The 26,748-nt window shown below is 47.9% G+C and overlaps 4 protein-coding genes and 1 non-coding gene across 5 annotated transcripts; 3 read left to right on the top strand and 2 right to left on the bottom strand.

Moving 5' to 3' along the window:
- The first annotated feature begins 502 nt into the window (after positions 1 to 502).
- LOC118236751 (transcription factor HES-2-like) lies at positions 503 to 2,260 on the top strand. Its single transcript, XM_035435353.1, has 3 exons — positions 503 to 751; positions 1,063 to 1,158; positions 1,359 to 2,260. The coding sequence occupies exons 1-3, from the start codon at positions 689 to 691 to the stop codon at positions 1,830 to 1,832; spliced, it is 633 nt and encodes a 210-aa protein (XP_035291244.1). The 5' UTR covers positions 503 to 688; the 3' UTR covers positions 1,833 to 2,260.
- A 2,203-nt stretch (positions 2,261 to 4,463) lies between these two features.
- her7 (hairy and enhancer of split related-7) lies at positions 4,464 to 6,330 on the bottom strand. The gene is made up of 3 exons (XM_035432896.1): positions 6,159 to 6,330; positions 5,723 to 5,818; positions 4,464 to 5,522 (listed from the first exon to the last, which is right to left on the bottom strand). The coding sequence occupies exons 1-3, from the start codon at positions 6,213 to 6,215 to the stop codon at positions 5,049 to 5,051; spliced, it is 627 nt and encodes a 208-aa protein (XP_035288787.1). The 5' UTR covers positions 6,216 to 6,330; the 3' UTR covers positions 4,464 to 5,048.
- Positions 6,331 to 12,468: 6,138 nt separating this feature from the next.
- Positions 12,469 to 15,572, top strand: her1 (hairy-related 1). Its single transcript, XM_035435091.1, has 4 exons — positions 12,469 to 12,507; positions 12,853 to 12,948; positions 13,411 to 13,510; positions 14,401 to 15,572. Exons 1-4 carry the CDS (start codon positions 12,469 to 12,471, stop codon positions 15,036 to 15,038), a joined length of 873 nt encoding a protein of 290 aa, XP_035290982.1. The 3' UTR covers positions 15,039 to 15,572.
- A 796-nt stretch (positions 15,573 to 16,368) lies between these two features.
- On the bottom strand, positions 16,369 to 16,461 carry trnar-ucu. Its single transcript has 2 exons — positions 16,425 to 16,461; positions 16,369 to 16,404 (listed from the first exon to the last, which is right to left on the bottom strand). It is a non-coding gene; the product is annotated as a tRNA-Arg (tRNA).
- A 1,886-nt stretch (positions 16,462 to 18,347) lies between these two features.
- On the top strand, positions 18,348 to 26,748 carry mepce (methylphosphate capping enzyme). Its single transcript, XM_035435107.1, is given in 7 exon segments — positions 18,348 to 18,611; positions 18,811 to 18,916; positions 19,502 to 20,220; positions 20,222 to 21,338; positions 22,823 to 23,041; positions 24,076 to 24,199; positions 24,717 to 26,748. Coding segments are annotated over 5 exon segments (2,181 nt in total). The 5' UTR covers positions 18,348 to 18,611; positions 18,811 to 18,916; positions 19,502 to 19,555; the 3' UTR covers positions 24,773 to 26,748.

Raw genomic sequence — 26,748 nt, 5'->3', positions numbered from 1 at the left:
GAACAGATTATCTCAGGTGGGGGTGACAGCAACACGCGCTCAGTGTTCACACCTGTACAACATCAACTGCTAACTTATATTTGCAACGCGACCCATTTACAGGAACATCTTATTTGCTTTTCAATTAATTCTACTTGTTTGCTCAAAGGGGCAAAGTGTGCAATTAATGGCGGGGCCATTTTTATCTGAACCTGTTTTATTCAGCAGAGAGGGCGTCAAGTAATCAGACAGAGCTACGAGGACTGGACCTTCTCCGAAGGAAGACTGACAAACGTCCATTTTGAATGTTCTATCGAAAATATATTTTTATTCGAACGCGTTTTAATACCATCCCAGTTCGAAATTTAACTAAAATAAAATTTGTGACATTTCAACGTAAAATTGCACAAGGAGGCTCACGTCGTGGCGGTTCTTAGTTTCCCAGAGCCGGGTGTGATTGGTTTTATTGCCACAATAGGATGCGTTTATTGGCGTTATTAGAAGTGAATTCGGTGTTGTTTCTTGAAGGCGGGGCGCCAGGCCAGCTGGGTGGAGTCACTATGAATAATGTCTTATAAGGAAACGATACAAAACGACACACTGCTCAAACTCCACACAGACTAACAGGATCTTAACATTGACGGACAGGATAGCAGTCGATCGGATATCGAACTCTGTTCCTCTTGGTGATCAGGCAAAAGACGCAGCAATGGAGGTGATAATTAAGTCAAGTGGAGCCAACCTGAAGGTGGATTTAAAAACAACAAGAAAGGTAAAAACAATCAAGAGATTTAAAGTGTACATTTGGAAATGCAGAAATTACTTTGCTTAGTTCACACAGATTTCCAGTGTTACTTTAATAATCCTGAAGTTGTTAGAGAAAGACCTTTTTGTTTTCTATGTCCCATGCTTGTTAATTGATAATGCTTACTTAGCTTGTAAGCAATGCCTTGTTTTCAACGACAGGTGCATTTGATGTGTGAGATGAATCCGAACAGTTGAGCAGTTCTGAATGCATAGCGAGTGTCCCGTGCGTAAATCAGCAACATCAAGCCTAATTCTGTATTGTGTCTGTTTGCGCAGCTCCTCAAACCGCAGGTGGAGAAGCGTCGGAGGGAGAGAATGAACCGCAGTCTGGAGAGCCTGAGAGCGCTGCTGCTGCAGGGGTCCCAGCACCAGGTGAGCACCAGCGCCCCCTGTCTGCCAGTCAGTGCCAGTGTCTCTGTCAGCCCAAACTCAAAATACAGCTTTACCTGCCGACCAATATACACCTGCCAATATACACCTTCCAATTAGCACCTTTACCTGTCCACTGCACACTTTTAGCCTCTCTCTCCCTGTGTAAAGTGTGTGTAATAACCCCTCTCCCCCTCTGGTAGGCGCTGGCGAGTCGCAGAGTGGAGAAAGCAGAGGTGCTAGAGCACACGGTGCTCTTCCTGCAGAGCGCTGCCCACAGAGGGGCAGCTGAAGGCAGCCAGCAGCAGGACTTCCAGGACGGGTTCTCCACCTGCCTGCAGCGAGCAACGCGCTTCCTGCGGGACAGCAGGGCGGGGCGGCGGAGGGAGGGGGCGCTGAGCGTCACCCTGTCCCGTCACCTGACGCACCTCGGCCCGCTCCCCAGAGCTCCCATCAGCCCCCACTCTGCCCACACGCAGCCCAAGGGGCAGAGCGCCCAGCTGGGGGGGAAGAACTGGCACTGCAGCCAGCAGCATGGAGCCGCCCTTAGGAACAGCCCCTCCCACCAGCTCAGAGCGGCCCTGGCACACAGACACCCCAACCTGCCCCAGCCCCCCCACAGAGAGGCTCTGTCACCCCCCACAAACAGCCAGTCACTATGGAGACCCTGGTCCTAAAACCAGCCTCAAGATAGACACTGCCTTCCGATTGGACACTGGAGCAAGGACACTGTCATTCATAAGTTCTACTGTATATAGACATCTAATGCCCAGTTATAGCTCTTATTGCCATGCAGACCCTGGTCTATACATGGTGCTGTGTTGAAGTTGAAGATTTTTTAAATGATTTATGTCAGTAACTACATGTAAATATTTCAAAAAGAAAATATTTTTTTAACAGAAATACATTTTAAGAGGTTTTAAGCTGTAATTCTTCTAATATATTTTGTACATATAAAATAATATTCTTAAAATATTCTGCATTTGTCCTACTCATGTGTATTTTTTTGTTTTGTGTCTCATCTTGCATTTGTATTTATATGTATGCAAAACAAAGAAAAATCTTTCAAGTACTTTTGTCCTTTGTTTTGGCGCACTTCACAAGCTGAAATAGTTAAAAATAAAACATATTTCTGTTTCAAAAGAACATGCAGCAATTGTGTTATTTATTCTCAGTCAGTGCTTGAAAAGCATCCCTTTACGGTTTAGAATTCCCTATTTATTATTGTCTGTTTTCAGTCGTCACCTCGTGTCCATGAATTCAAGAAAAACAGCCATAAAAGGAACGCGCGCCACGTCTCCTTGCTTCCCGTGGTCACACCTGAAATGTATTTTCTACAGGGGGACTTTTAAGTCTTTGTACATAATGCAATAATCTGTTGTGTCCACGTGGAATAACATAATTTAGATTTTTCATCATTGAATAAAACATGCCACGCGATTATTTTTCTTTCAGTAGCTTCTTCTTCACCCCAGTTTAAAATTGAGGGTACCCCGCTTTCCCTGTGGGAGGCGTTCCCTAAATTAGAGGGAAGGGTTCGTAATAGGCACGTGCCTCGCCCTCTCTTAACTTCCTGCGGTCTCACCTGTTTGATGTTACAGAGAAGAGGATCAAAGGCGTCGAACGTAGTGGGAAAACAGACTGAAGAAGGTTTGAGGTGAAATGTCTTCAGCTTATGGGTTCCCTTCAATGATATGAACACGTGACGCTATTTTATAAATGTACGCCAATTTTCTCCGAGTAGTGACAAGCTGAAGCATATATTAACATACTTTAAAATGGTACGCAATGCATTTTTGTTATGGTATTTTAAAGCACGCCGTTACTTCGATCCAAATTAAGTTTGACCGAAAAAGTTCAGCATTTTACTTTACTCAGCAGTTCATAACGAGCCGGAGTTGAAACTTATTCTGTTACTCTGTCGTTTCTTTCGGTGCATTAATCACTGACTATTTTCGGGGAAGCTCTTCATAAAATATTAAAGGGTTTCTGGCTTATAGCATTAACGTGTTTCCATGGTCTAAAGTATTTCGCGTCCAGCGAACAAAGGGCAGGCTGTCGGTTTATTGCTATCTGGGCTGGGTGCGAGCGTGGGAGACGCCACGCGGGCCAGTTCTCCGAGGCCGCGTCAAAGCCTAATTGCGCCCTTCCCCGCGTCCAGGCTTGCTGGCTTGATCAAAGGGGAGCCGCAGCATTGGGCTGGAGGACGCTCGTTTCTCACCTTGAGATTTTATGGTTACCTGTGTCATTTGTTGAGCTTTCACTAGCTGTTCTACGTTGAATTCAAAACCATATTCTTTAACCCAATCGCTTCTTAATGATAGGCTAGTACATTTTCTGTTTACCTCTTGCACCTACCAAGTCATCCAATTTTACGGTTTAAAAATGTACGTTTGCTACTGTTTACTGATGACTTTACCATTGCAGTGTTGCTGTATAAGACATAATGTAGGCTGATCGGCAGAAGAGCTTCATGCAATAAAAGCTTGCGTGGGCTAAATGTCGTGGAAGTAGGCCTAAATGAAGGAATCCTGCTTTGTGTTGTGCGTAATATCCCAGTGCCTGTTTGTGCATAGTGAATTTTCTTGAGCAAACCTAAAGCTTGCCGCTGAGAAAAGTTTGCTCACCGGTACAGAACGTCTGGTAGTAGACATATAATGCTTGGTGGACTTTAAAAGTAGGAGAGTTGGATTTATTCAGAGGCTGAGTTCGGATCTGATCAGTTTGTTAGAGTATGCTTATGGGAATATGGACATTGACTTGCACCTAGCGTTCACCAAGGATATTTAAATTTGTATCCCCCCTCGACGGGTTGCCCCTTTGATCGCTAAGACTGCGACATCAAAGAGGTGCCAGCCGCGGAAGTGGTGGGGGGCCATGGCGCGTGCCGTCCTCACACCTTCTCCTACGAAGTATACAGCGCCAGGTCTCACGTGAGAACAGGAATCCAAATAAAGCAGTCGACAGTGTTTTAATAACGGAAACTGCGCGAGGCTACATACAAGTGTGTAAAACCGGTATGGCGACAGAGGCACATTATTATAAAACTATAACTAAAATCTTTCAGAATTTTAGTTTGGGAGTAACAACAAAATTCTTCTAAAATGTGAGCTGTAGAAAATTTAAATTTGAATATAAATTTATATCGGTGCACACAAAACACAACAGATATTGAGGAAGAATTTTTATTTTTTCTACAAAATAGATACAATTGAATAGTTAAAATAAATAGTGTAAAGAGAGCATACATATTACTACAAGACATTTTTTATAAAATGACTAATAGCTTGAATTTCATTGTATGTACTCATTTATTATAAATAATCTGTCCATTGGAATGCATTTTAGAAATACAACATGGTAATATTATACAGTGTGGAATGTCTTCTTTGAAGACTGTGCAGACTTGGTCTATGACAGTAATCATTAGCAGTTTGTTGCATATCTGGGTAGATTTATCATTGCACATTATGGTACAGGAGTCTGTGATCTTTCTGCCAGTTAATTTTCTTTTAAAACCACAAAAGCCGATGAGATGGTTTTAGAACATTTCCAGAGAGAATTTTGTTTGGCATGAACTGCTACTGCAATCTCTAAATTCAAGATGTGAGTTGCTTGAGTGGGTTCAATAATTTTTAAAAGCATTTATATGGTCATTGAATTTCTGTCTTTGAGCTGTATTTTTACTCAGCAATATTCTAAAACGTGTATTTTTAAAATTCACCCTTCATCTCATCTGCTATGACAGTTTTGATCTGAATTTGGCTTAAGTGTTAAATAGAGTGGAACTGCAGTTCATAATTTATCTATATACAGCAGAATTTACAAATTACAGCATCTTTCCTTCAGTGTCTCAGTCCAATCAGAAGGCAGTGTCCATCCTGAGGCTGGTTTCAGGGCCAGGGTCTCCATGGTGACTGGCTGTTTGTGGGGGGTGACAGAGCCTCTCTGTGGGGGGGCTGGGGCAGGTTGGGGTGTCTGTGTGCCAGGGCCGCTCTGAGCTGGTGGGAGGGGCTGTTCCTGAGGGCGGCTCCATGCTGCTGGCTGCAGTGCCAGTTCTGCCCCCCCAGCTGGGCGCTCTGCCCCTTGGGCTGCGTGTGGGCAGAGTGGGGGCTGATGGGAACTCTGGGGAGCGGGCCGGGGTGCGTCAGGTGACGGGACAGGGTGACGCTCAGCGCCCCCTCCCCCCGCCGCCCCGCCCTGCTGTCCCGCAGGAAGCGCGCTGCTCGCTGCAGGCAGGTGGAGAACCCGTCCTGGAAGTCCTGCTGCTGGCTGCCTTCAGCTGCCCCTCTGTGGGCAGCGCTCTGCAGGAAGAGCACCGTGTGCTCCAGCACCTCTGCTTTCTCCACTCTGCGACTCGCCAGCGCCTACCAGAGGGGGAGAGGGGTTATTACACACACTTTACACAGGGAGAGAGAGGCTAAAAGTGTGCAGTGGACAGGTAAAGGTGCTAATTGGAAGGTGTATATTGGCAGGTGTATATTGGTCGGCAGGTAGAGCTGTATTTTGAGTTTGGGCTGACAGAGACACTGGCACTGACTGGCAGACAGGGGGCGCTGGTGCTCACCTGGTGCTGGGACCCCTGCAGCAGCAGCGCTCTCAGGCTCTCCAGACTGCGGTTCATTCTCTCTCTCCGACGCTTCTCCACCTGCGGTTTGAGGAGCTGCGCACGCGCACACACAGAGCAACAGGTGAGGATGTTGTTCAGATACAGGTTACCTGTTCTTAATCAGACCGCGTTTGCCGTTACAATCCCACCGGAACCCACAACCGCAACGATTGTAATAGTTGGTCTTTCATTTAAAGTAGGCTGAGGATATTTTTCAGACAAACAGTAGATATCATTAACGTTCAAACAAAGCTATTTTAAAATGAGCGGCAAATCCAATGTCACAGGTTTGTAAAAAAGAACTGCGTTGAAAGAATAGAGTACGTCTAATTACGACTGTAACTATATCTAAGAATTTTTTTAAATCATCGCAAACAGTAATTATTGTTCTTACCTTTCTGGTATTTTTCTGATTCACATTTTCAGTTTCACTTCTTTCAAGCAACTTCATTTTTCTAATCCGTTCCTGGTCGGTAAAACAGAAGAACCGGGAGTACCGTGTGGTCCGTTAGCAGTCGCCTGTCGTTCTGTTCGCGAAACTGTATCCTTGGCGTCTGTTCTGATCACTCTCGTTAAGTGTGTCTGAAATGGTCCGCCCTGACGCGTCCTTTAAAGCAGCGCGGCCCAGCGTGTGGCTGGGCACGCCCACGCGCCCGCCCCGATTAGCATACAGGCTGCTATACGCAGGTCACGAGACATACCTCAAGACGTAACTCTCGTAGCCCACTCTTACAAAAATAGAAAAACCTAAAAATATAAAACTTATTTGCAAAATCTCACCATGAACATTGATGAACAATAGTCAAACAAAGTAATTGAATGCAAACTTCAAGGGGAAAATATTTTCCTCAATTGGTTGGAGAAAATCTGATGGAGTGTTACATAGATACCTGGGAGGAGTAAAATAAAGCTAGACACACATAAATTGTGATATTTAATACCGAATCGTTTACTTATTTTTATCAAGTCTGATGTTTTAAGGACATATGCTTTCTGCAAGCTCGTTGCGGACTTTAAATTTCATTTACAGATCAAGAGAGACGCCACGGCGGGAGGCACAAGTCTTCTGGCAGGCATCTGACACGATGACTTCCGCAGGCACGTGGAAAAGAATGCTAAACACTTGTTCGTGACACCTCGGGTGTTAAGTGGGCTTGTGGGCGCGCGCAAAGGGCGCCCCGCTGGAGTTGGCACGTGGAGGCGTCCCAACACGAGCGTGGCCCCGGGTGTTAACACTGGCGAGGTGGGGGTCGGCGCGTGTTCGCACAGTGTCCTGACGCCAGACGAACGACCCAGCGCTCTGTTGATTCTAAATTTGGCGATCTTGCTCGTGTTCGTTTCATCAGCTGTCAATGGTCACAACTTAAAACTATTTTCCAGCGACTCGAAGTTTTTGGGTCTTTTTAAGCAAACCGTTGTTTTTACAGATGATATTGGCGCGGTTTTTGGCTGTGCTGCTGGGTTCACTGTTTTTGGTGTGTTTGTTACCCCTGTCTTTCAAGGGGTAGATGTCAGATTTGAATTCTTGTCGTTTAATAATTTGACACACACACACACACACACACACGTCACAGTTTGCGCACGGGTTTTTATTTTATGACTTGGGTCAGGTAAACAGTTTACATGATTCAATTAGCAGAGCGATGGGATTTGACCGTGGGAATACTCGTGGTTTTCGGTTCCTTGAGAGTGCCCATCATTTAAACGACAAGTAACACGTTCTTTGTTCCGTTTGTTTCCAAGTTGTGTTACCTGAGCTATAAAAAAAAGCATTCCCAGAGCCCAATAGCGTGGGAGCGGCTCGACCCGTTGATTTTCTCTCCTTGACCAATTCACAGGGTAATTCATACGAACATGGCAAATGCCTTCTGGCTCGCTTCGCAATGGAAGATGCGCGCATGCGCAGCGCAATCTGAACGCCGCAACGACACATTTGGAGTTAAGAAAGGGGAGGAAAGAACTGTGCTAACATCTAATTATGGTACAGCTATACAGCGGGTCTGTACACTCGGAAGTAGGCTATAGTGGCAGAGTTTGTCGGCATTGCCACGTTCGGCCTATCAACTCATTTAACCACAGCGGCGAGCAGAATGGAAGCTACCCAACATGATCAGTTATTTATTATTATTATTATTATTATTATTAATTGACGTGCCTTTTTGTGGGTTGGGAGTCAACTAAAGTACATCAAACACTGTTGCTCAAAAATAGCCGTAATTCCTGGCCACGTGACAGTGACTCCGGAGTGCTACCACAGTGATACTGCTCTTCACCAGCGCCCGCTGTGATATTGTTAATTTTAAGGGGACAAACGGCTTCTGCTGTTAAGAAAATGAACGTGTCTAAAGTCTAATACATTTACTGGATCTGTTCCCACGACGACGGGGCCAAAGGCTGCGCGCGCTTAGGTGGGAAAGCGGCTTGGTGCCTTTGATATTCGGGCCCGCTGCATATCAGTTCTAACAGGTTATAAAACGTGTGAGGTGTGTATATTCGCCATCGTGTTCTTTCCCAGGTTGACACGGGCAGTTTTAAGCGCGCTCCCACAGTCACACTTGCCGAAGCGTCTTCTCCAGCAAATTCAGACACAATTGCTACAGGGCGCAGAAGGTCGTCAGGTTTAACCTGGTTTATAAACGTTCTGTTTAATACAATTGTTTTAACCTTGTTGGTAAACCGGAAATATTAAACTAGATCCGCTTAGAATATAAATCCCCCTAGATCCCCTTAGAACAGAGCAATATAAATACACTCAACATGACTAAAAAAAGAGAAATGCACGTGCACACACAGTACGTTCACAGATGCGTACATGTGGATGTCTTAAAATGTTTCACATTACTCACAAAATCACTCACACCCCCGATAAAGATAAGCAAATAGGTCTGTATTAAATAAAAAGTACAGTTAACGCGCAATACTGCATGCTGCAAAACTTGAGAAAATATTTTATTGAAATACAAATGTTCCGAGAAAAATCTTTTATTTCAAACGACGTTTTCAATCAGGGGCAAGCCTGGAGACTGAGTTGCCTGTTGCAGGTATGCTTTGGGTCAGTGCCTTGCCGGAAGGTCCATTTTCTGCCAAGAGCCTCAGAGCCAAGATGTAAATCCAGCCCATAATAACTAAGTTACGCCACCATATTTCACCATATGCATCAGATGCTTTTCAACATGAGCATCCTTCTGACACCAAACCGACCGCTTGTGTGATCTGGGTCTCAGTTCCAGTACCTTTAAGCAAGTGCCAATTATGTCTCATTTCTTATTTCGCTTTGAAAAAGACACGTTATTTCATGTCTATTCTGTTATGGAAAATATTTTAAAAGCAGTTGTAAGATTGATACTAGTGCATTTGCTCATTCCGGCCTTTGTCAGCAGGACTGCAGGTCTGGAGGGTGACCTCTAGGAGGCGCCCTGCAGGTCTGGAGGGTGACCTCAAGGAGGCGCTCTGCAGGTCTGGAGGGTGACCTCTAGAAGGCGCCCTGCAGGTATGACAAACAACAAGCTAATCTGTTATTGCTCTTTTAAACAATTAAACCAGTATTTCAATATTTTTCTCTTTTTTCAGTGTTCTCCCAATTTTTTAAATGGCCCCTCTTAGTTGTGGGCCTGCGCTGTCATTTTGGGAGAGCCCAGACTACGTGCACGTGTGAGTGCAGTATGCATGTGTGCATGCGTGTGTGTCTGTGTGTGTGTACGTATGTGTGCAGTATGCGTGTGTGCATACGTGTGTGTCTGTGTGTGTGTACGTGTGTGTGCAGTATGCATGTGTGCATATGTGTGTGTGTGTCTGTGTGTGTGCAGTATGTGTGTGTGTGTGTGTGTGCATGTGTGCATGAACGTGTGTGTAGGTATGAGTCTACCCTTATGGATAATGAATATACTGCAATGTATAAATCATATATGGACCTGTTTGGGAAATATAATCATAGATATATTTCACAGAAATATACAACCAGGCAGTCCTCACCTGTTTCTTTCCCTGACCTGACTGACCTCCAGTGTAACCTCAGTTACTGTTTTATTGATTTACAGTTATGAGGAGGCTGTTGGCGACCGTCCTTTTGCGTTTGGAATCTCTAAAATAAACTAATTTTCGCACCCCAATCCCCTCTCCCTGTATCACTGCGCTGGATTGACACGCCACGCTTCTCACCTCGTGCCAGCGGCACCCTGGGGTTCTAGAATGGCAAGGAGCTACAGGGTGTCACTCGGGAGCGCGTGGCAAACAGCCGCCATTTGCCGGCTAAAAGTTAATAATGTGGTAGGAGGCAGATGCGTAAACTTGGATAGGACCGACGGTTTAACCACTTGCTGTAAAAGGGTGAAAAATTGGAAATTCTTCTCTTGTCCATCACCGGCTCCCACACCTTGAAAAGCCTCTAGTTTATCAATTTCAATGCTAATGGTGCGTAAGTAGCTACAAGCTGTAATATAGGTGTAGCTACAGTAGATGATTTGAGTAAGCTGTGCTCTGTGTGACCCTTTGAGAAAGAAAGAAAGAAAGAAAGAAGAACCTTTGCGTGAACTACAACACACGGGAAAATAACAGATAATGCAGCAGTGTAGATTCATAATAACATAAAGTGTCAGATTCTTAAAGGATTCAAACGAATTGGACACTCGTTAAATAACTCCACAACATTAACTTATAGTTTGTTTGTTTTTTGCGTAATCGGTGAAATTTCAATTCCACGAAAATAGTTTTCCAGAGTTATAAAAAGTAAAAGAGCGTAAATGGGTTTAGGATGATTAGGTAAGCAAATGCATCCACGTTTTCCTCGCTCTTCACGCGCACGTAGTCACGCACACTTCACACTGAGGTGCGACTTGGAGATTCACACCCGCGCGGCCGCTGTGCAGATTTTCGGGAAGCCATTAAATGCCATCCTGCCCACTTTTAACCGTTTTATCCAAATGTGTACTGGTTCCTGAGCCGAACAGTGGCCTTTACTAGAATAATTATAAGTATTAGGTCTGCATTTTTTCCCCATCAAATCCCGTCCAATTTAATTAGGCTACATTCTACTTATGACTGCATTTCTCTCTTGAATCGTAAAAAGTCGTGGTTTGCAGACTATTCTCTCAACTGCTTGTAATTATTAGTCAGTAATAGTAACGCCAATAGCCGGAACTGTGCGAAATATTTCCCAGGGTTAGCAGGAACATTTACGCGCAAATTGATCAAGTCCAGGGTTGCAGCCTATCTGTGCTCGATGCACGGACAGATGGCCGATCGGCGCTAGGTGTTTGTGCTTCCGGGCAGGTTACAGCGCGGACAGATGGATTGAATCTTCGCACTCGACCACGCATCGTTAAAAGCCTGTTGTCTGGGTTTCAGAGGGCAATTGCGCGATTGTGCGTTTTCTGTCACTTCAGTGGAACACCTCCGCTCCGCTCCCACGAGAAAGTTCTGACCTTCTCACGGGGACGCTTCGCAGATTCATTCATGGGAATTCAAACGCGCCAGACGGCATTTTACACGTAGCCTGTTATCAGACACTGTTTCAAAGTTCGATTCTCGACTCAGCGGCCAACCTGCAGAACCAAATAGAACTTATATCTCCCAGCTTGTAATACAGTGTCTTACAACTGAATTAAGACCAACCAGTGCTACATTCAAAAATGCAAATAATGATAATAAATATATTATTATTATTATTATTATTATTATTGTATGGCACTCAGTAAACAGCAGCTAGTGGTTAAAGTGCAGTGCTTTCCATCAATAGCTGCAATTCCCCCGGCCTGCCTGATGCGCCAGTGGCCACGCGACAGCGTGGAGCGCGCGCCAGTCGAGGAGCACAACATTGCGCGAGGAACTTTGAATTTTATTGATCTTGCGCTCATTTTGTCGGGCAGGTGTGATATGCGCGTGGCCAAACTCTGAAAGGGGCCGAGGTGCCAGAAGGCAACTTGTGGATCCAGAAAGTGTGAGGAGCCCTAAATCCGTAAAGGCCAAATTGATCAGCATATTTAGATTACAGGAATATCTGTTTGCTCTGGGCGATTGCAGAACTCAATAAAAGTATAATAGTATTATTACTTTACAGTCGTTTTAAACCCCCGTCAAGCGGTTACATGTAGATTGGGACTTAAATGCACAGTTGCAGACTGCAGTACACAGCAGCCTCTTTCACGGTCCATTCCAATGCCGAGATCATTTTACCAGTTGAGATCAATAATTACAATTTTCCTAGTGAAAGGAAAATACAATATTACTTGCGTAATGAAAAAAATAGTATCACGTTTAATAAAAAAAGAAAGTATAACATTTTTCCTTCATGTGAACTTGAAACGGTGGGTGAACATTCCCCAACAATGACAGTGGCCATGTTGCAAGATAATAAAATAGCGAAAGAGCAAATGTTGGACTATTTAATTTTTAGATTTTCCCTTAAAACCAAACTAAGCCAATCTACTTTTACGCAAAACACCTCTCCTGATGCTTACTGAGAAAGTTGTGAACATACGGCTGTCCACGTCACTGTCACCTGTCAACCAATGGAAATCGTGTCCGACAGCGGTATAAATAGAGGAGCGAGGAACTTACGGCCGTTAGATCGCTACACCTAGAAGCTGTGGATACATTTTTTTCCTGCGGTCATTGTGGACGCACGGAACTTGGAAACTTTTATGAACTAATGATCTAAGAGCTTTGCCTTTCTTAACCACGGATTTATACTTCTGAAAACCACCACCATGAGTTCCAGACGGGATACTTCAAAAGGGACAAACAGAGTGAGTTCTTGAATTGGATTAAAAACTTCTATCTGGTAGATAAGCATTTTTATGCACTGAATTTGGTTTCCAGAAGTGGTAACCCATGGCTGGAATTTATCAACCTTTTTTTGTAGTTTCTTGAGTTTGCCTCAGATGCAGTTGTTGGTTTTAATATCAGGCGTTCACTGCTTAGAGGAAAATCTGGCTTTCAAAATACTCAAAATATTACAAAAACTGTAATATCGCACACACATGCGCGCACATACACACACACAGCGTTGTCCACTGTATTTAAACTTACTCTAAAAATGTGAGGGCTTTATTTTCCTGCATCTTTCTAATGAGTCGTGTCTTGCTTTGCAGTCCCTGAAGCCAGTGATAGAGAAGAAGAGGAGAGATCGAATAAATCAGAGTCTGGATGAGTTGCGGACACTGCTCCTGAGCCACACGCTGGACACGGTCAGTTTGCACCTCTTTCTGTCCGATGTACTGCTTGTTCGGTCAAACGGTACTGCGCAGGCGCGGCAACGAACTGGAGACGCGCCAGTTCCACTGGCTTTGTGCGTGACATTATGGCCTGAATGAAACATTGGTATTAACAGTAACGGTCGCTCGACGGTTTAGCGACCACTTTTTCTGTCATTTATTTACTGCATTCGTATCTAATCAACCTTTAAAAAAAAAAAAAAAAAAAAAAAGTGTATCCATATTTCCGCCCTGTATTTCTTATCATTTCTATAATTGGTCACTTCTTCCATTGGCTATGAGGTGGGGTAATTAATAATTCAATATAAAAAATGTAAAAATGTGTATTATTAAATGTAAGTAGGCTAGTTTAGACCCGCATTGCATCCCAATCCGCTCTGCATGTTATAGCCAGGTGAGTGACCCTCCCCCCCCCCCCCCCCCCCTGTTCCACAGAGGCTTCAGAACCCAAAGCTGGAGAAGGCAGAGATCCTGGAGCTGACTGTGGAGTACATCCGAAACAAAACGAACAGAGAAACAGCTCGCTGCAGCAGAGGTAGCTGCCCTTACATGTGTGTGTGTGTGTGTGCGTGCGTGTGTGTGTCTGTGCGTGCATGTGTGTGTGAGTGTGTGTGTGTGAGTGCGTGTGTGTGTGCGTGCATATGTGAGTGTGCGTGCGTGTGTGTGTGTGTGTGTGTGTGTGTGTGTGTGAGTGAGTGTGTGTGTGCGTGCATATGTGTGTGTGAGTGCGTGTGTGTGTGTGTGTGTGATAAGAGAGAGTGAAAGAGAGCTTGTGTGTGATGCAGTTTTGGTGAATATTGAGCTCTGGTATGATGTAGCAGCTCAGATTCTAACATGTTTTCTCTTTTTATCAATGTGTTCCTCTCTCCCTCCCTCCCTCCCTCCCTCCTCTGTGCTGTCTCTCACACCTCCAAATGCTGTCACTCCCTCTCTCCTGCCATCCCTCTTTCCTGCATTTTCCCCTTCTTCCATCTTCTTTCTCACTATTCATCTGTATTTATTTTCCTCTCTTCCCTTATCTCCCCACCTCTCTCTTCTCCTCCACATCCCTTCTTCTTTTTCCTGCCTCTCATTTTCTGTCCCCTGTACTGCTTCCATCTCTTCCATGTTTCTTTCTCTTTTCTTCCTCTCTTCTTCCATTCCTCCATTCTCACTCTTTCTCTGCCTGCCTATCATACAATGCTCTTGTTCTTTATTCAACCAATTCATCTGTTTCTCTCTCACTAATTCCCTCCCGCTCTCCCACCACCTTTTCTTTCTCTATCCTTCACTCTCCCTCTCCTCTTTCTCTTTAAACCCTTTGCTCCCCACCCTTTCTCTCTCTCTCCCTACCTCCACTATCTCTCTATCTCCTGTTGCTTTTCTCCCACTCCCCCTCCCCCTCCCTCCCCCCTTCTCTCTCTCTTCCCCCCTCCCTCTCTGCAGCAGATGTAGGGGTCCCTGTGCAGGCTGGTGATGGGGTCCCCCCGGTTCCGGGCCCCTGTGCTGAGGGGGCGCCCCCCGTCTCCAGCTGCCTGTACTCGGCTGGGTTCCAGCAGTGCGTCTCCCGCCTCAGCACCTTCATGGACTGCGTTAACCCCGCCCAGAGGCGGAGCCTCGTCCGGGGGCTCCAGCACTACCTGGGACCCCCCAGCCCCCCCCACCTGGAGGCGGCGTATCACCCCGAAAATGGCCCTCTCTACCCCGTCCTGCACCCGCCGCCCAGCCAAACCCTGACCCACCCATACCCGTCTCCGCCCTACTCCCTGTCTCCTCCCCCCTCCCCCTGCTACACCAACGCCTCTCCCAACTTCCTGTCTGCCACGGGTCACTTCCTCTTCCCTCCCAATCTCTCCCCCCTCTCCTGTGACTCCTCCTCCTCCTCCTCCACTTCACCTCAGCCCCTCCCAAGCCTCTGCCCCGCCTTCCCCTTACTGGTGGCCCCGCCCCTTCCCCCATCGGCTCCGCCCACCCCTCACCTGCCAACCGCGCTCCTCTCTCCAGCCAAGAGGGGGCAGCGGGGAGCCCTGAGGCGGGAGTTATTCCCCCTCCCAGCCAGCGCCGTGTGGAGGCCCTGGTCCTGAATCCCCAAATAAATCCCCCCAATAAATCTGCAGGATGACAAGTCTGCATCGCCCTCCCGCTATGACTGAGGGTTCAGAATGTTCCGGAAGAACGGGCAATCCCGAGCAGGAAGGAGTGACGTCCGCCCGGCAGCAGGAGGAGAGAAGACCAGGCGCGAACGGAGCGGTACCGCGACCGCGAGCCGCCGCCGAGCGGGGCCCGCGCTGAGGGTGTGGCTGGGCGTGGCCGTGGGGGGCATTACAGCCTGGCTGTTCCCCCCAAAACTGCCCCAGTGGGTTGAGCCTCTAAGGCCTTTTGGCTGGAGGAAGAGAGAAACAGCGCCACAGGACAGTGCTATACACAGAGTCTGAATAGTTCCACATCCCTCTGTCTCTGTGTCTCACCTGTTTCTCTGTGGCCTTACCTGAGAAAATGACTGATTATACTTGCCTTTACTGTAAATAAGTACATAAATCTATATCTGTATATTTTATATTTAAAGAGTAAACTTGTAAATGCACTGTAAATAATTTCAATAAATTTATATTTCCTTATCCCGTGTGTCGCTTTTTGTGCTTGGTTCAGTGGTGTCTGGTGATCTGCACTGGCGGGTACAGCATACCTGGCTGAACAACTTCAAAACACCTGTGCACAGGTAGAAAAATGTTGATTTACATTCTGTAGGCATTTCCCTGCGATTAAATCATCGTTTTGTTCAGTTGTGTTGGATGTTGTGGGGTGTTTTGCGCTAGAAATACAAGTGATCTCAGAAAAACTATTTCCACTTATAAAACATGTATAATACAGATAAAGATTTAAAATGATCACACTCTAAACCTCAAAAACATATTAATGCACTGGCCTGGTGTTCCAATAGGCCTCAAATAAGTTCATCAATACAACTTTAAAGCAAAGAAATTTAAAAAAAATTTTTAATTCATATGAAATCTCCTGGTAAATTTATAAATGAGTCTCCAATTGGAATAATAAACGAATAAACCAAATCCTGCTTCATCCTTCTAACAATTACAAATTATCACAATTATTACTGATAGACAAATTGGCTTTTTAAAACGCTAAAGTACTTCACTGTATGCAAAGATTCACCATTTCTCAGAGATAATTGGAGAGTACACAGCAGACCATACGCTAAACAGGAGGAGAAGTAGGCTTGTGCCACAGCCAGTACCTGTACCTTTGATTTCATGTTGGAAACCTGCACCATTTTTTTTCTGGAACTTCCTGTATTTTTAGTTCTGGGATAACGACCGCTATTTTCTGCTGCATCTATCAATCTGTCTTCGTTTTGCTGTTTTTCGCCAGTTTCGACTCACTCAAGTAAAAACGCCTCGACTCTGGTGGGACTCGAACCCACAACCTTTGAATGACTCCACAATGTCATGGTCTAGAAGTCCAATGCGCTATCCATTGCGCCACAGAGCCCCTGACGACGTACGTGTTCATCAGACGAACTACAGGGTATCTTAAAATAAGTCCTTATTCCGCAAAAGCGTGCTTTCATGTGAGAGTGTGAAAAATATGATTCTGCCATTGATCGAAAAATAGCCAAAGGCAAGAAATGTTGTCACACCAAAAGACTAGCGCGCCCACTAGTGGTTAAATTATAGCACCGCAGATTTAAAATAGGAACAGCACATTTCTGGGCCGACCAACCTCGCCGCTTCGGAGCAGCCATCGGATCCATGCATGACCGTAAGAACGACGCGGAATCCCGACGAATCTCACTGAACGCGCACGGTGTGACTCGCTGATAAACCTCTCAGTCCCCACACGACACACATATACGTTTACACACACAACATAGATAGGCATGCGACCACATACAATTACTTACACGTACGTTAACGCACACATGCGCAGAGTTGGTCGCTCACACACACACACAGGCAGAAATACAAACACCTTCACAGATTCACATATAGAAGAAGACCCGATGACACACAGACAGACACACACGTACCACAGAAGAAGACCCTGATTCATCTATGCCTTGAAGCAGAGGTGGGCAACGAGGGCCGTATCTGTTTCTGGGTTTCGTGCCGACCTCTGACTTTATTTAATTAGCCCTCACATCTCTGTCATCAGGCATCTCAACTACATGTCTTGATAAGTGCAGGAATGTCAGCCAAGGAATGCTCTTGTGTTCCTATATTAAACGTTTTACTGTGATCTAATCTATGAGTGAACCAATGCTGGTGGATAGAGCCAGTTAGCTCATTTAGCCAGGTTAACTGGTGGAAACAGACACCTGCATACACACTGACCCCCCAGGATCAGAACTGCCCACCCCTACCTTAAGTCTTCATGTTAAAGGGGGTCTTGTTTTCTTTGTCTTGTTCCCCTTTTTCACTTGCAGTTATTGAGTATCTTCACTGATCGAATTAATAGATAGTGAGGAAAAGCAACCAGTCTCGCTGCCCCTCACACACATAATTCATGTTACACGGTATTGGTAAGAATGTGTCGTATACTGGCCTATTAAAATGATAACATTTTAAAACCCCATCATAATGGAAATGTATTGTAATACAACATTTCAGGTGTACACAAAAACCATTAGATACAATTTAAATTAAATATGATTGAACTGCTTCTCATTCAAATGAATGTTAAACGTGAGTAAATGAAAAGGTAACATTGCTTAATGCTTGGTGACTCGCTGAATGTGCTACTAAAATAAATTGTTCGTACACTTTTAGCTTCACAGTCCTGGGTAACTCTGTAAGGAAATGGATGAATGGACAGATCGTTGTTTAAATGATAAAAAAGACAGAATTATACCAAAGAAATGTACGCCTACATTTACGATAAGTTCGTTAAAAAAACTCCATATCCCATAACCACGGCCCTCTTCTATAGCCCCTTGCCCGAACATGTCTGAGTGCTCGGGCGGCAAGGGGGCGGGGTATGGAAACTTAACCATGCAGTTTCCTTTTTGCTTTTGTGAAGATATATAACTTTCAGTTGCGTGCACTTCCTTCCCAACTATAATTGCTGCGATAAAACAGAATTAAACGAATCGCTTCACAGAAAACGTCCGCACAACGCGAAGGTTGTTTACACGGTTTGGGGTGGCCGACGCGGATGCCTGTCTAGTCAATAGTCAGCGTATTTCGTAGTCATGGGCAGTTGCTCGTAAAACAATGAAATATTTTCTACATTACTGTATTGTTTTATTTTTGTTACAATAGTGGGTTTATTTAAATATTATCCCAGCTTGGCTTGGCAAATCCTCCATACTGGCGGAGTACTGGGTATCCAACACCAAGGGGAGGTACTTAAGCGAGGGTATACGACGTTTCATTGGTGCACGGCATTAGAGACGTTCTGTAATCGGTTATTAGAGCAGTCAATCCGCGTTCAAGCGTTCCACGGGGCATATAAAGACCTCGGAGACCTTAAACGTTGAGCGAGCGAGCTACAGCGAAGCGGCCAAGAAACTTGGTTACTTATTTGAGCTGGGAGCGGTTTGAGAGGGAACGAGCTCTCCGACATACACACTCACCCACAGACTGACTGCGAGATTTTGCCACTCTCTACGCTTTCATCGAATTATCTTTTTCGTCCAAGGGGTGTGTCCTCCCAGTTCGACTATTTCGTTCCGCATCAGTCTAGCTAACTTATAACGTTAGCTTGCTAGCTACCTTGCTAGGCAGCTACATATTTAGCTGGCTACCCAGGAAACTTAGCAACTGGTGTACTGTAAAAAATGTCTGTCGCAAGGTCAGTTATTGGCTGGATTTAATTGTTTTTTTTCTTCTTTCTCTTCAGAAAATAAGTCGGGAGAGAGGGAGGCTGGGTCTACTTTGTTGAGGAGGAGGCGGAGAAATCGACCACTGGATAGTGTTGTCTATTTGTGAGCACTGACTCTCAATCCGTGAGTGATTGAATGCATTTTTCCTTCTCCATCTAGCTCTCATTGCTAATGAATTATTCATGAGCACGGGAAGACAGGGACGCTAGGAGGCGGGTTTACGCAAATTAGCTTGCTCACTCATTGCAGTTTAGAGGAGGCGGGTCCACGCACGGCACGCAGGCGAGGGGTGGGTTCACGTTTTTATACGTACATACAACGTCGAGGCCGGCTGCTTTCACCGTGGTGTAACGCATGGTTACTAGAACAGTATCGCGTAGCCACTGTTGTTAGTAACCTAAATATTATCTTTTCAGTTTAAACGGCTTGCTTATCTTTTTTTGCTTTCTGAACACCTGACAGGACAGGGATTCAGCTACTGTTAATGTTTATATGCGCTAGTTTGAGCAACTTTCTGTTGACTTGCGATAAGGAAGGAAGTCTCCAAAGTGAGTAAAAAAATTAAGTTAAGTGGTGAGAAGGCTGTTTGTGTTACAGTTGGATTTAAATCTGTAAAGATTAATCAGAATTTAACGGACAGTATGATTGTAACATATTCTGAAGTTATTGACGATGTGAGTGATGTTGATGTTTGTGTTCTCCTCCCAGATCCATGCCAGCTCACACACCGGCTGTGGTCCTGTCGGGAGGAAGATGATAGAAATGTCGGTTGACAAAGAGACTGTTTTACCGCGGGGCGGTCACCCGGAGCCCCGGGGACCCGCGGAATGTGCCGGAAAGTGCCGCGGCAGCGAAGCCGGGGGGGCGGAGGTGGACAGCCCCGCGCCCCCCCCAGCGGCTCCGTCCTGCGCGGGGGGGGCCTCGTTGGCGGGAAGCGTGGTTCTGGCAGAGCGCCCGGCCCAAGCCGAGCAGGGAGCCGGCGCGGGGCAGGGGGGCGGGACCGGGGGCGACCCCGCCCAGCCCAGAGACACGACGCAGGTGGGCCCGCTGCGGCAGAACAAGCGGCGGCACACGGCGGGGTGCGGCTTCAAGCCCCCGGGCCCCGGGAAGCGGCGGCGGCGGGCCCACTCGGAGAGCGACCCGGTGCTGCCCAGCAACTTCCTGCTGGGCGGGAACATCTTCGACCCGCTCAACCTCAACAGCCTGCTGGACGAGGAGGTGAACCGCGCCATCAACGCCGAGACGCCCGAGTCCTCGCCGCTGCCCGCCAAGAGCCGCGACCCCGTGGAGATCCTGGTGCCGCGAGACATCACCGACCCACTCAACCTCAACAGCGACGGCGAGGTGCTGCTGTCGCCACACCGCAGCGGCGGGAGGAGGCGGCACCGGAACCGCCATCACCCCGGCGCGGGGGGAGGGGCGGGGGCAGGGGCGGGGGGGGGGAGGGGCGGCCGCCGCTGCACAGCTCCACCCGGCCGTGTTGGAGGGTGGGCGGAGCATCCCGGCCCAGCCGTCGTTGCCGTTGCCGCCGTCGTTGCCGGGCGTGGTCCCCGACGCCCCCAGGGAGGGGGCTGCGTCACCCGTCCCGCGGTCCCTGCCTCAAAACGAGCTGGGCACCTCTGCCAAGGCTCAGGCCCCGCCCATCACTCCCTGCAGCTCCGCCCCTTTCCCTCAGACTCTCACTGCCTCAGGCCCCGCCCCTGCCACGCCCACTGTAACCCAGCAACGCAAACGCAGGTGTGACCCCTCCGGTGCTCTGCCCGGCACCCCGTATAAAAAGGGGCGGGGCCCTGGGGCCGGGCCGGGGGGCAGGGCCTCGGGGCAGCCACACCCCCAGGGCCAGCGGCGTCCCGCCCACCAGCAGAAGAAGTTCCAGTACGGCAATTACAACAAGTACTACGGCTACCGGAACCCGGGGTGCAGCGAGGACCCGCGGATCCGCGTCATGGAGCCCGAGTGGTTCCGCGGGAAGCGCGTGCTGGACCTGGGCTGCAACACGGGTCACCTGACCCTGTTCATCGCCCGAAACTGGCGCCCCGCCCGCATCGTGGGGCTGGACATCGACGGCGGCCTGGTGCACGCCGCGCGGCAGAACGTGCGCCACTACCTGTCCGACCTGCAGGCCCAGGAGGCCCGCCGCGGCCCGGGGGGCGGGGCCAGGGGGCGGGACCAGGGCGAGGGGGAGGAGCCAGCCACGCGGGAGGAGGAAGGCCTGCGGAAAGATGGGGATGCTGAGGGGAGACTGGAGGCGGAGTCATGTGAAGAGGGAGGAGCTAAGGAGAGGGGGCGGGGTCAGGAGGAGGGCGTGGCCATGGAGCTGCAGGGTGGGGGCAGCCCTTTGCGGTCAGTTGAATGTGGGGGCACAAATGGAGGCGGGGCGGAGAGTGAGGCCGACCCCACGGCGCCTCCTGCTGGTCCAGCGGAGCATGACGCCCAGTTCCCTGTGTCTCTGCGGATCTCCAGGGGTCCAATCGCTGCACCCCCCCTCCCCGACACGTCCCCCACCCCACCCGGGGACTTCCCCGCCAACGTCTCATTTGTTAGGGTAAGAACCTCGCCCCCTTGTGTGTGTATGTGTGTGAGAGAGAAAGGGAGAGACTGTCTGTTTGTGTTTATATACACTCACCAGCCACTTCATTAGATGACAGCAGTGGCACCCGGTGTGGTCTTCTGCTGCTGTAGCCCATCTGCTTCAAGGTTTGACGTGTTGTGCGTTCAGAGATGCTCTTCTGCATACCTCGGTTGTAACGAGTGGTTATTTGAGTTACTGTTGCCTTTCTATCAGCTCGAACCAGTCTGGCCATTCTCCTCTGACCTCTGCCATCAACAAGGCATTTTTGCCCAGAGAACTGCCGCTCACTGGATATTTTCTCTTTTTGGGACCATTCTCTGTAAACCCTAGAGATAGTCGTGCATGAAAATCCCAGTAGATCAGCAGTTTCTGAAATACTCAAACCAGCCCGTCTGGCACCAACAACCATGCCACGTTCAAAGTCACTTAAATCACCGTTCTTCCCCATTCTGATGCTTGGTTTGAACTTCAGCAGATCGTCTTGACCATGTGTACATGCCTAAATGCCACGTTGCTGCCACGTGATTGGCTGATTAGATATTTGCGTTAACGGGTGCAGTTTACAGCTGAACAGGTGTACCTAATGAAGTGACCGGTGAGTGTGTGTGTGTGTGTGTGTGTATGTATGTGTGTATAGTTTGTGAGTGTGTTTCTGTTCTCGCTGTTGTACTCTTGCTCTCTTTCTGCTGACTGATTTGAGATTTTTGCTTGCTGAGTTGGTGGTTAGCAGTGTGTGAGTGCGCGTGTGTGTGTGTGTGTGCGCGTGTGTGTGTGCGCGCGCGCGCGTGCTGCAGGAGGATATGCGGTGCTTCCGCTAACCGCGCGGTCCGTGGCCAGACTCATGTGATGAGTTTAGGTTTCTCACCTTCCCGTGGTGGTTCAGAGGTGATGTAGCGTAGCCTAGCGTAGCGTAGCATAGCGTAGCGCTTGGGGAACTGGGGCCTGTGGTTCTGGGATTCGATCCCAGCTGGGCTGCTGCTGTAGTGTGCGGTAGGTGCTTCTGTCAGTATGCAGCTGTGTGAGTGGACTGCATGTAAAAATGCCATCTGTGTCAGAGTGTCTGCTAGATCAGACATGGCAAAATATAAAGGAAATTTGTGCCCATGAAAGCCTACTCAGCTCAGTCTCTGAAGCTTTAACATCAGTACAATTTGCACATTTATTAAACACTTAGTTTCCATTTAAAGAAGAAGTTTTGAAGATGAACCGACTTTTTGTTAGTGAATCGATTTCTCTGTTATTCATGCCACACAGTCCGTATTGGATCAGAAATCAGCATTAAACATGTCAGCTGCCAAGTAAGCTGACCTTACTGTGTGTGTGTGTATATGGTGTGTGTGTGTGCATGTATGCATGTGTGCATGTGTGTATATGATGATGTATATTGTGCATGCATGTGTGTGACGTTGCACGCTCTCTCCCTCCCCCCCCCCCCCCCTCTCTCTCTCTCTCCGCAGGGTAACTACGTGCTGGAGTCGGACGCCCTGTTGCACGCCCAGCGGGCGGAGTATGATGTCATCCTGTGCCTGAGCATCAGTAAGTGGGTGCACCTGAACTGGGGCGACTCCGGCCTGCAGCGCCTCTTCAGGAGGGTCTACAGCCACCTGCACCCGGGCGGAGTCTTCATCCTCGAACCCCAGCCCTGGGGCTCCTACGGCCGCAGGAGGAAGCTCACAGTGAGAGAGGAGGGACGGGGCAGGGGGGCTGGGGTGGGGGTGGGGAGAGGGTGGCGGGGCGTGACAGCGGAGGGGGGGGGAGGGGGTGGGGAGAGGGTGGCGGGGCGTGACAGCGGAGGGGGGGGGGGAGGGGGTGGGGAGAGGGTGGCGGGGGGTACGAATTTGTCATGCCAATAAAGCAAATTGAACTGAACTGATAAAGGAGGGATAGAAGGATGAGTGAAGAAAGAAAGAAACGGGGAAGGAAGAGGGAGAGTGAAGGACAGCAAAAAGGAGAAAGAAAACTTCAGGGAGGAAGATGGAAAGAGAGAGGGATGAGAGAATAAGGAGAGGGAGAGAGGCAGTGATAGTATGTGGGGCTTATGTCATTTATGCTGAAACCATAGAGTCTGGTGCTTGTGGGTTTGGGTGAGTTAAGACCATAGATGTTGTGGTGATGTGTGATGTTCCCGGGGCTGAGTGAAGCTCTTCATGCTTTCCTGGTTTCTGTCTCTGGTGTTCAGGGTGCTGCTGATGACGTTTGAGTAGCGACTCAATTGTAAAAATGGTCTGTCCCTCCTTTAAGGCAGATGCAGGTGTAAGTTGTATTGAAGGTGAGGAGCTTGTTTGAGCCCCACCCGCTGTGGTGGACTGGTGCATTCTGGGCAATCAGCAGCCCCAAATACTCTGGAGAGCCTTCAACAGCCAGCTTAGCATTTTTCCACTTGTTTGGGGTGTTGATTGGCTGAGGGGCGTTTTTAGAAGGTGCGGTTTGAGTGATGTCTGGCCGCTGGAGTGGAGTTGTGACTGGGCTGTTTCCTCCTGCTGAGTTTGTTCAGTGAAAGCTTTATGGAGTGAACTGCAGGCTGAACGTCACTCTCCGGATCCTGGAAGCTGAAACAACAAATTTCTGTTGGTTTTTATCAGAAATATGAATTTATAAAAGTTCCATTGAATGTAGATTTGTTTTGGGTAGTGTGAAAGATGGGGGTTCGTGTCTGATTGGCTGAGATTGTGGGGAGGAAGGTGGTAGCTGATTGGCTGTTCTGTTTCAGGACACCATCTATAAGAACTACCACAGCATTCGGCTCAAACCGGATCAGTTCTGCTCCTATCTCACCTCTGAGGTGGGGTTCACCGGCTACGAGCTCCTGGGCACCCCGAAAAGCACGTCCCGCGGTGAGCTATCGTCAGCTACACTTACACACGCTAGCACTTAGCATGGCTAAACCTATCCCCAGCTACACATACGCATGTTAGCATTTAGCATAGCTAAACCTATCCTCAGCTACACTTAGACACGTTAGCATTTAGCATAGCTAAAGCGCCTCCTGAGGTGAGCTATCCTCAGCTACACATGTTAGCATTTAGCCTAGCTCATGTTAGCATCTAGCATAGCTACACTTACACACGTTCACATTTAGCATCGCTAAACCTATCCTCAGCTACACTTACACATGTTAGCATTTAGCATAGCTAAACCTATCCTCAGCTACACTTACACGTTAGCATTTAGCATAGCTAAACCTATCCTCAGCTACACTTACACGTTAGCATTTAGAGCTTTTATGCTTGTATTAGATGTAGCTGTTCCTGTCAGAATCTCACTCTCTTGCCCTCGGTGAGGAGTTCAGAGCCATCATGGCTGCCGCTTCTGGCTCTGTCTGACGAAGTTTCATCTGTTCTTTGTTTTCAGGATTCGAGAGACCAATTTACAAGTTTTACAAAGGACCGTCCTGTCCCAGGAAGTGACTCTGAGCCTTGGCAGTGCCCGACCCCCATACTCCCCACCTGCCTGGGATTTTGGGAAACTCATTTGTTGCCTTGGAAACGTGAACACTGTCTGATCATTACAACACGTAGAGACACGGGGTGGGAAAGACATGTGATTCTTCACCTGATGAACCACCGACTGGACTCGTATGATGCACCAGCACAGCAACCTCACACACAGACACACTTACAGGAACTCTCTCACACACACACACATACACACACACACAGTTTTTTTTTTTCTGAAAACGGTATCTTATGAAATGTCGGCAGCAGTGGACAGGCTTGTGTTGAATGTGATTGATGTTGTTGTTTGCTGGGTGAAGTTGGGAGGGGGGCGGGGCTCAGTGTCTAGCCAGGCGAGAGGCCCCAAACACCACCCCCCCCGCCCCCCCACAGGATACAGAGTGTGGGACACACCTGTGCCCCCAGGCCTTACCTGGGGGGTACTCCTCTCCGTTTCACTTCCATAAAAGGGAAGGGTGCTGTTCCTTCTCTTCTTCACATCCACTGCGTGTGCTCATCTGTGATTGGCCCCTGAATGTGTCACCTGATGTATGTCAGCCAATCAGAGGAGATTGTGTATTGATGCACTAGCAAATGCCACAGACCCACCTTTAACCAGGAAGTGTGTTTATGGGGTGTGAAGAGCCAGTTATGGGGTGTGTGTCAGGAGGTTGTGTGTCCGGCTGATTCTCGTCTTCCTGCAGTTCTCTGGTTGTTCATTTTGGCTGCAAAAATGTATGAATAACATGTTCTGTTTTTTAAATTTTTTTCATTAGAGTGTGGGTTGGTAGGGGGAGATATGTTTTGCAAACCCCTTGAATATTTTTTTCTTGAACTGCATAAAAATGTATTTGGTTGTGTGTGCCAAGTGAGAGTGAGGTCACTTGCTCATTATAGCCCTTTCCCAATCTAGAACAGGAACCAGGCTGGCTCATTATACCCCTTTCCCAATCTAGAGCAGGAACCAGGCTGTCTCATTATAGCCCTTTCCCACTGTAGAGCTGGAACCAGGCTGGCTCATTATAGCCCTTTCCCACTGTAGAGCTGGAACCAGGCTGGCTCATTATAGCCCTTTCCCACTGTAGAGATTCCCTCGTCAGTGACAATCGTATGTGTTTGTAAGGGTTGCTAAGGCAACCTTTTAAAAAGGTCAGGAAGAGTGGAGGTGCTTCAGGAGCGGTTGAGACTGCTGTTGGGGGGTCACACAGCTGAGTGTGGGGGTCAAAGGTCGCCCAGGTGTGTTCAGTCGGGGGGTGATGGGCGGGCCGTTTCACCTGTCGGACTCTGACACTGAAGCCGCACTTCCCCCGATGAGATCACCCGGCATCGCTGTCCCCTCCCACAGTTGGCTGCTTGTGGGTGTGTTTTCCATTTTTAAAACCGCGTTCCTTAAATGTATATTGATCGTACATTTTGGAAATCCCCCACACAGCAATAATGAAGTCCTTAAGTCCTCCTTAACAGACCTGTGTGGAGTGGGATAATACAAATTGAAACCGGAGACAGTTTACATGTCGGATCTTTAATCTGATTGGATATCGTGTTTCTTGGCCCTCTGCCGTCGCCAGCTATCCCAGCATGCCTTGCGGGCGGGAAAAGTCAGCTCCCATCGAAATAAATGGAGCATTGAAATGAAGTCGCTTCAGCTTGAATGGACCTCTCTCTCGAGCCGTAATGGGGGTGGGTGTGTGCTCAGCTTCCTCTCTCTGCTGGAGAACTGCACCCACAGGAGGAAACCGCTATAATTGCAGCACGTCTGGGGAAGACGTGGTTCAGCTGGGTATGATGGCGTGAAGGAGAGTCTCCGTTTTGTTTTAACGAGGTAAAAGCTGAACTTTCTAGGTGCACACAAACATGTTTTCAGAGTTTAAATGTTTTAAACCCATGTTGAGAAATATGATGATAATATTAATAATAAACAGTTGTTGCTAACTGGTTCTCTGCACTGA

This window comes from Anguilla anguilla, chromosome 9, assembly GCF_013347855.1.
Source record: "Anguilla anguilla isolate fAngAng1 chromosome 9, fAngAng1.pri, whole genome shotgun sequence".
NCBI lineage: Eukaryota > Metazoa > Chordata > Actinopteri > Anguilliformes > Anguillidae > Anguilla > Anguilla anguilla.
The sequence above is the reverse complement of the archived record's forward strand: the minus strand, read 5'-3'. Positions and strand labels throughout refer to the sequence as shown.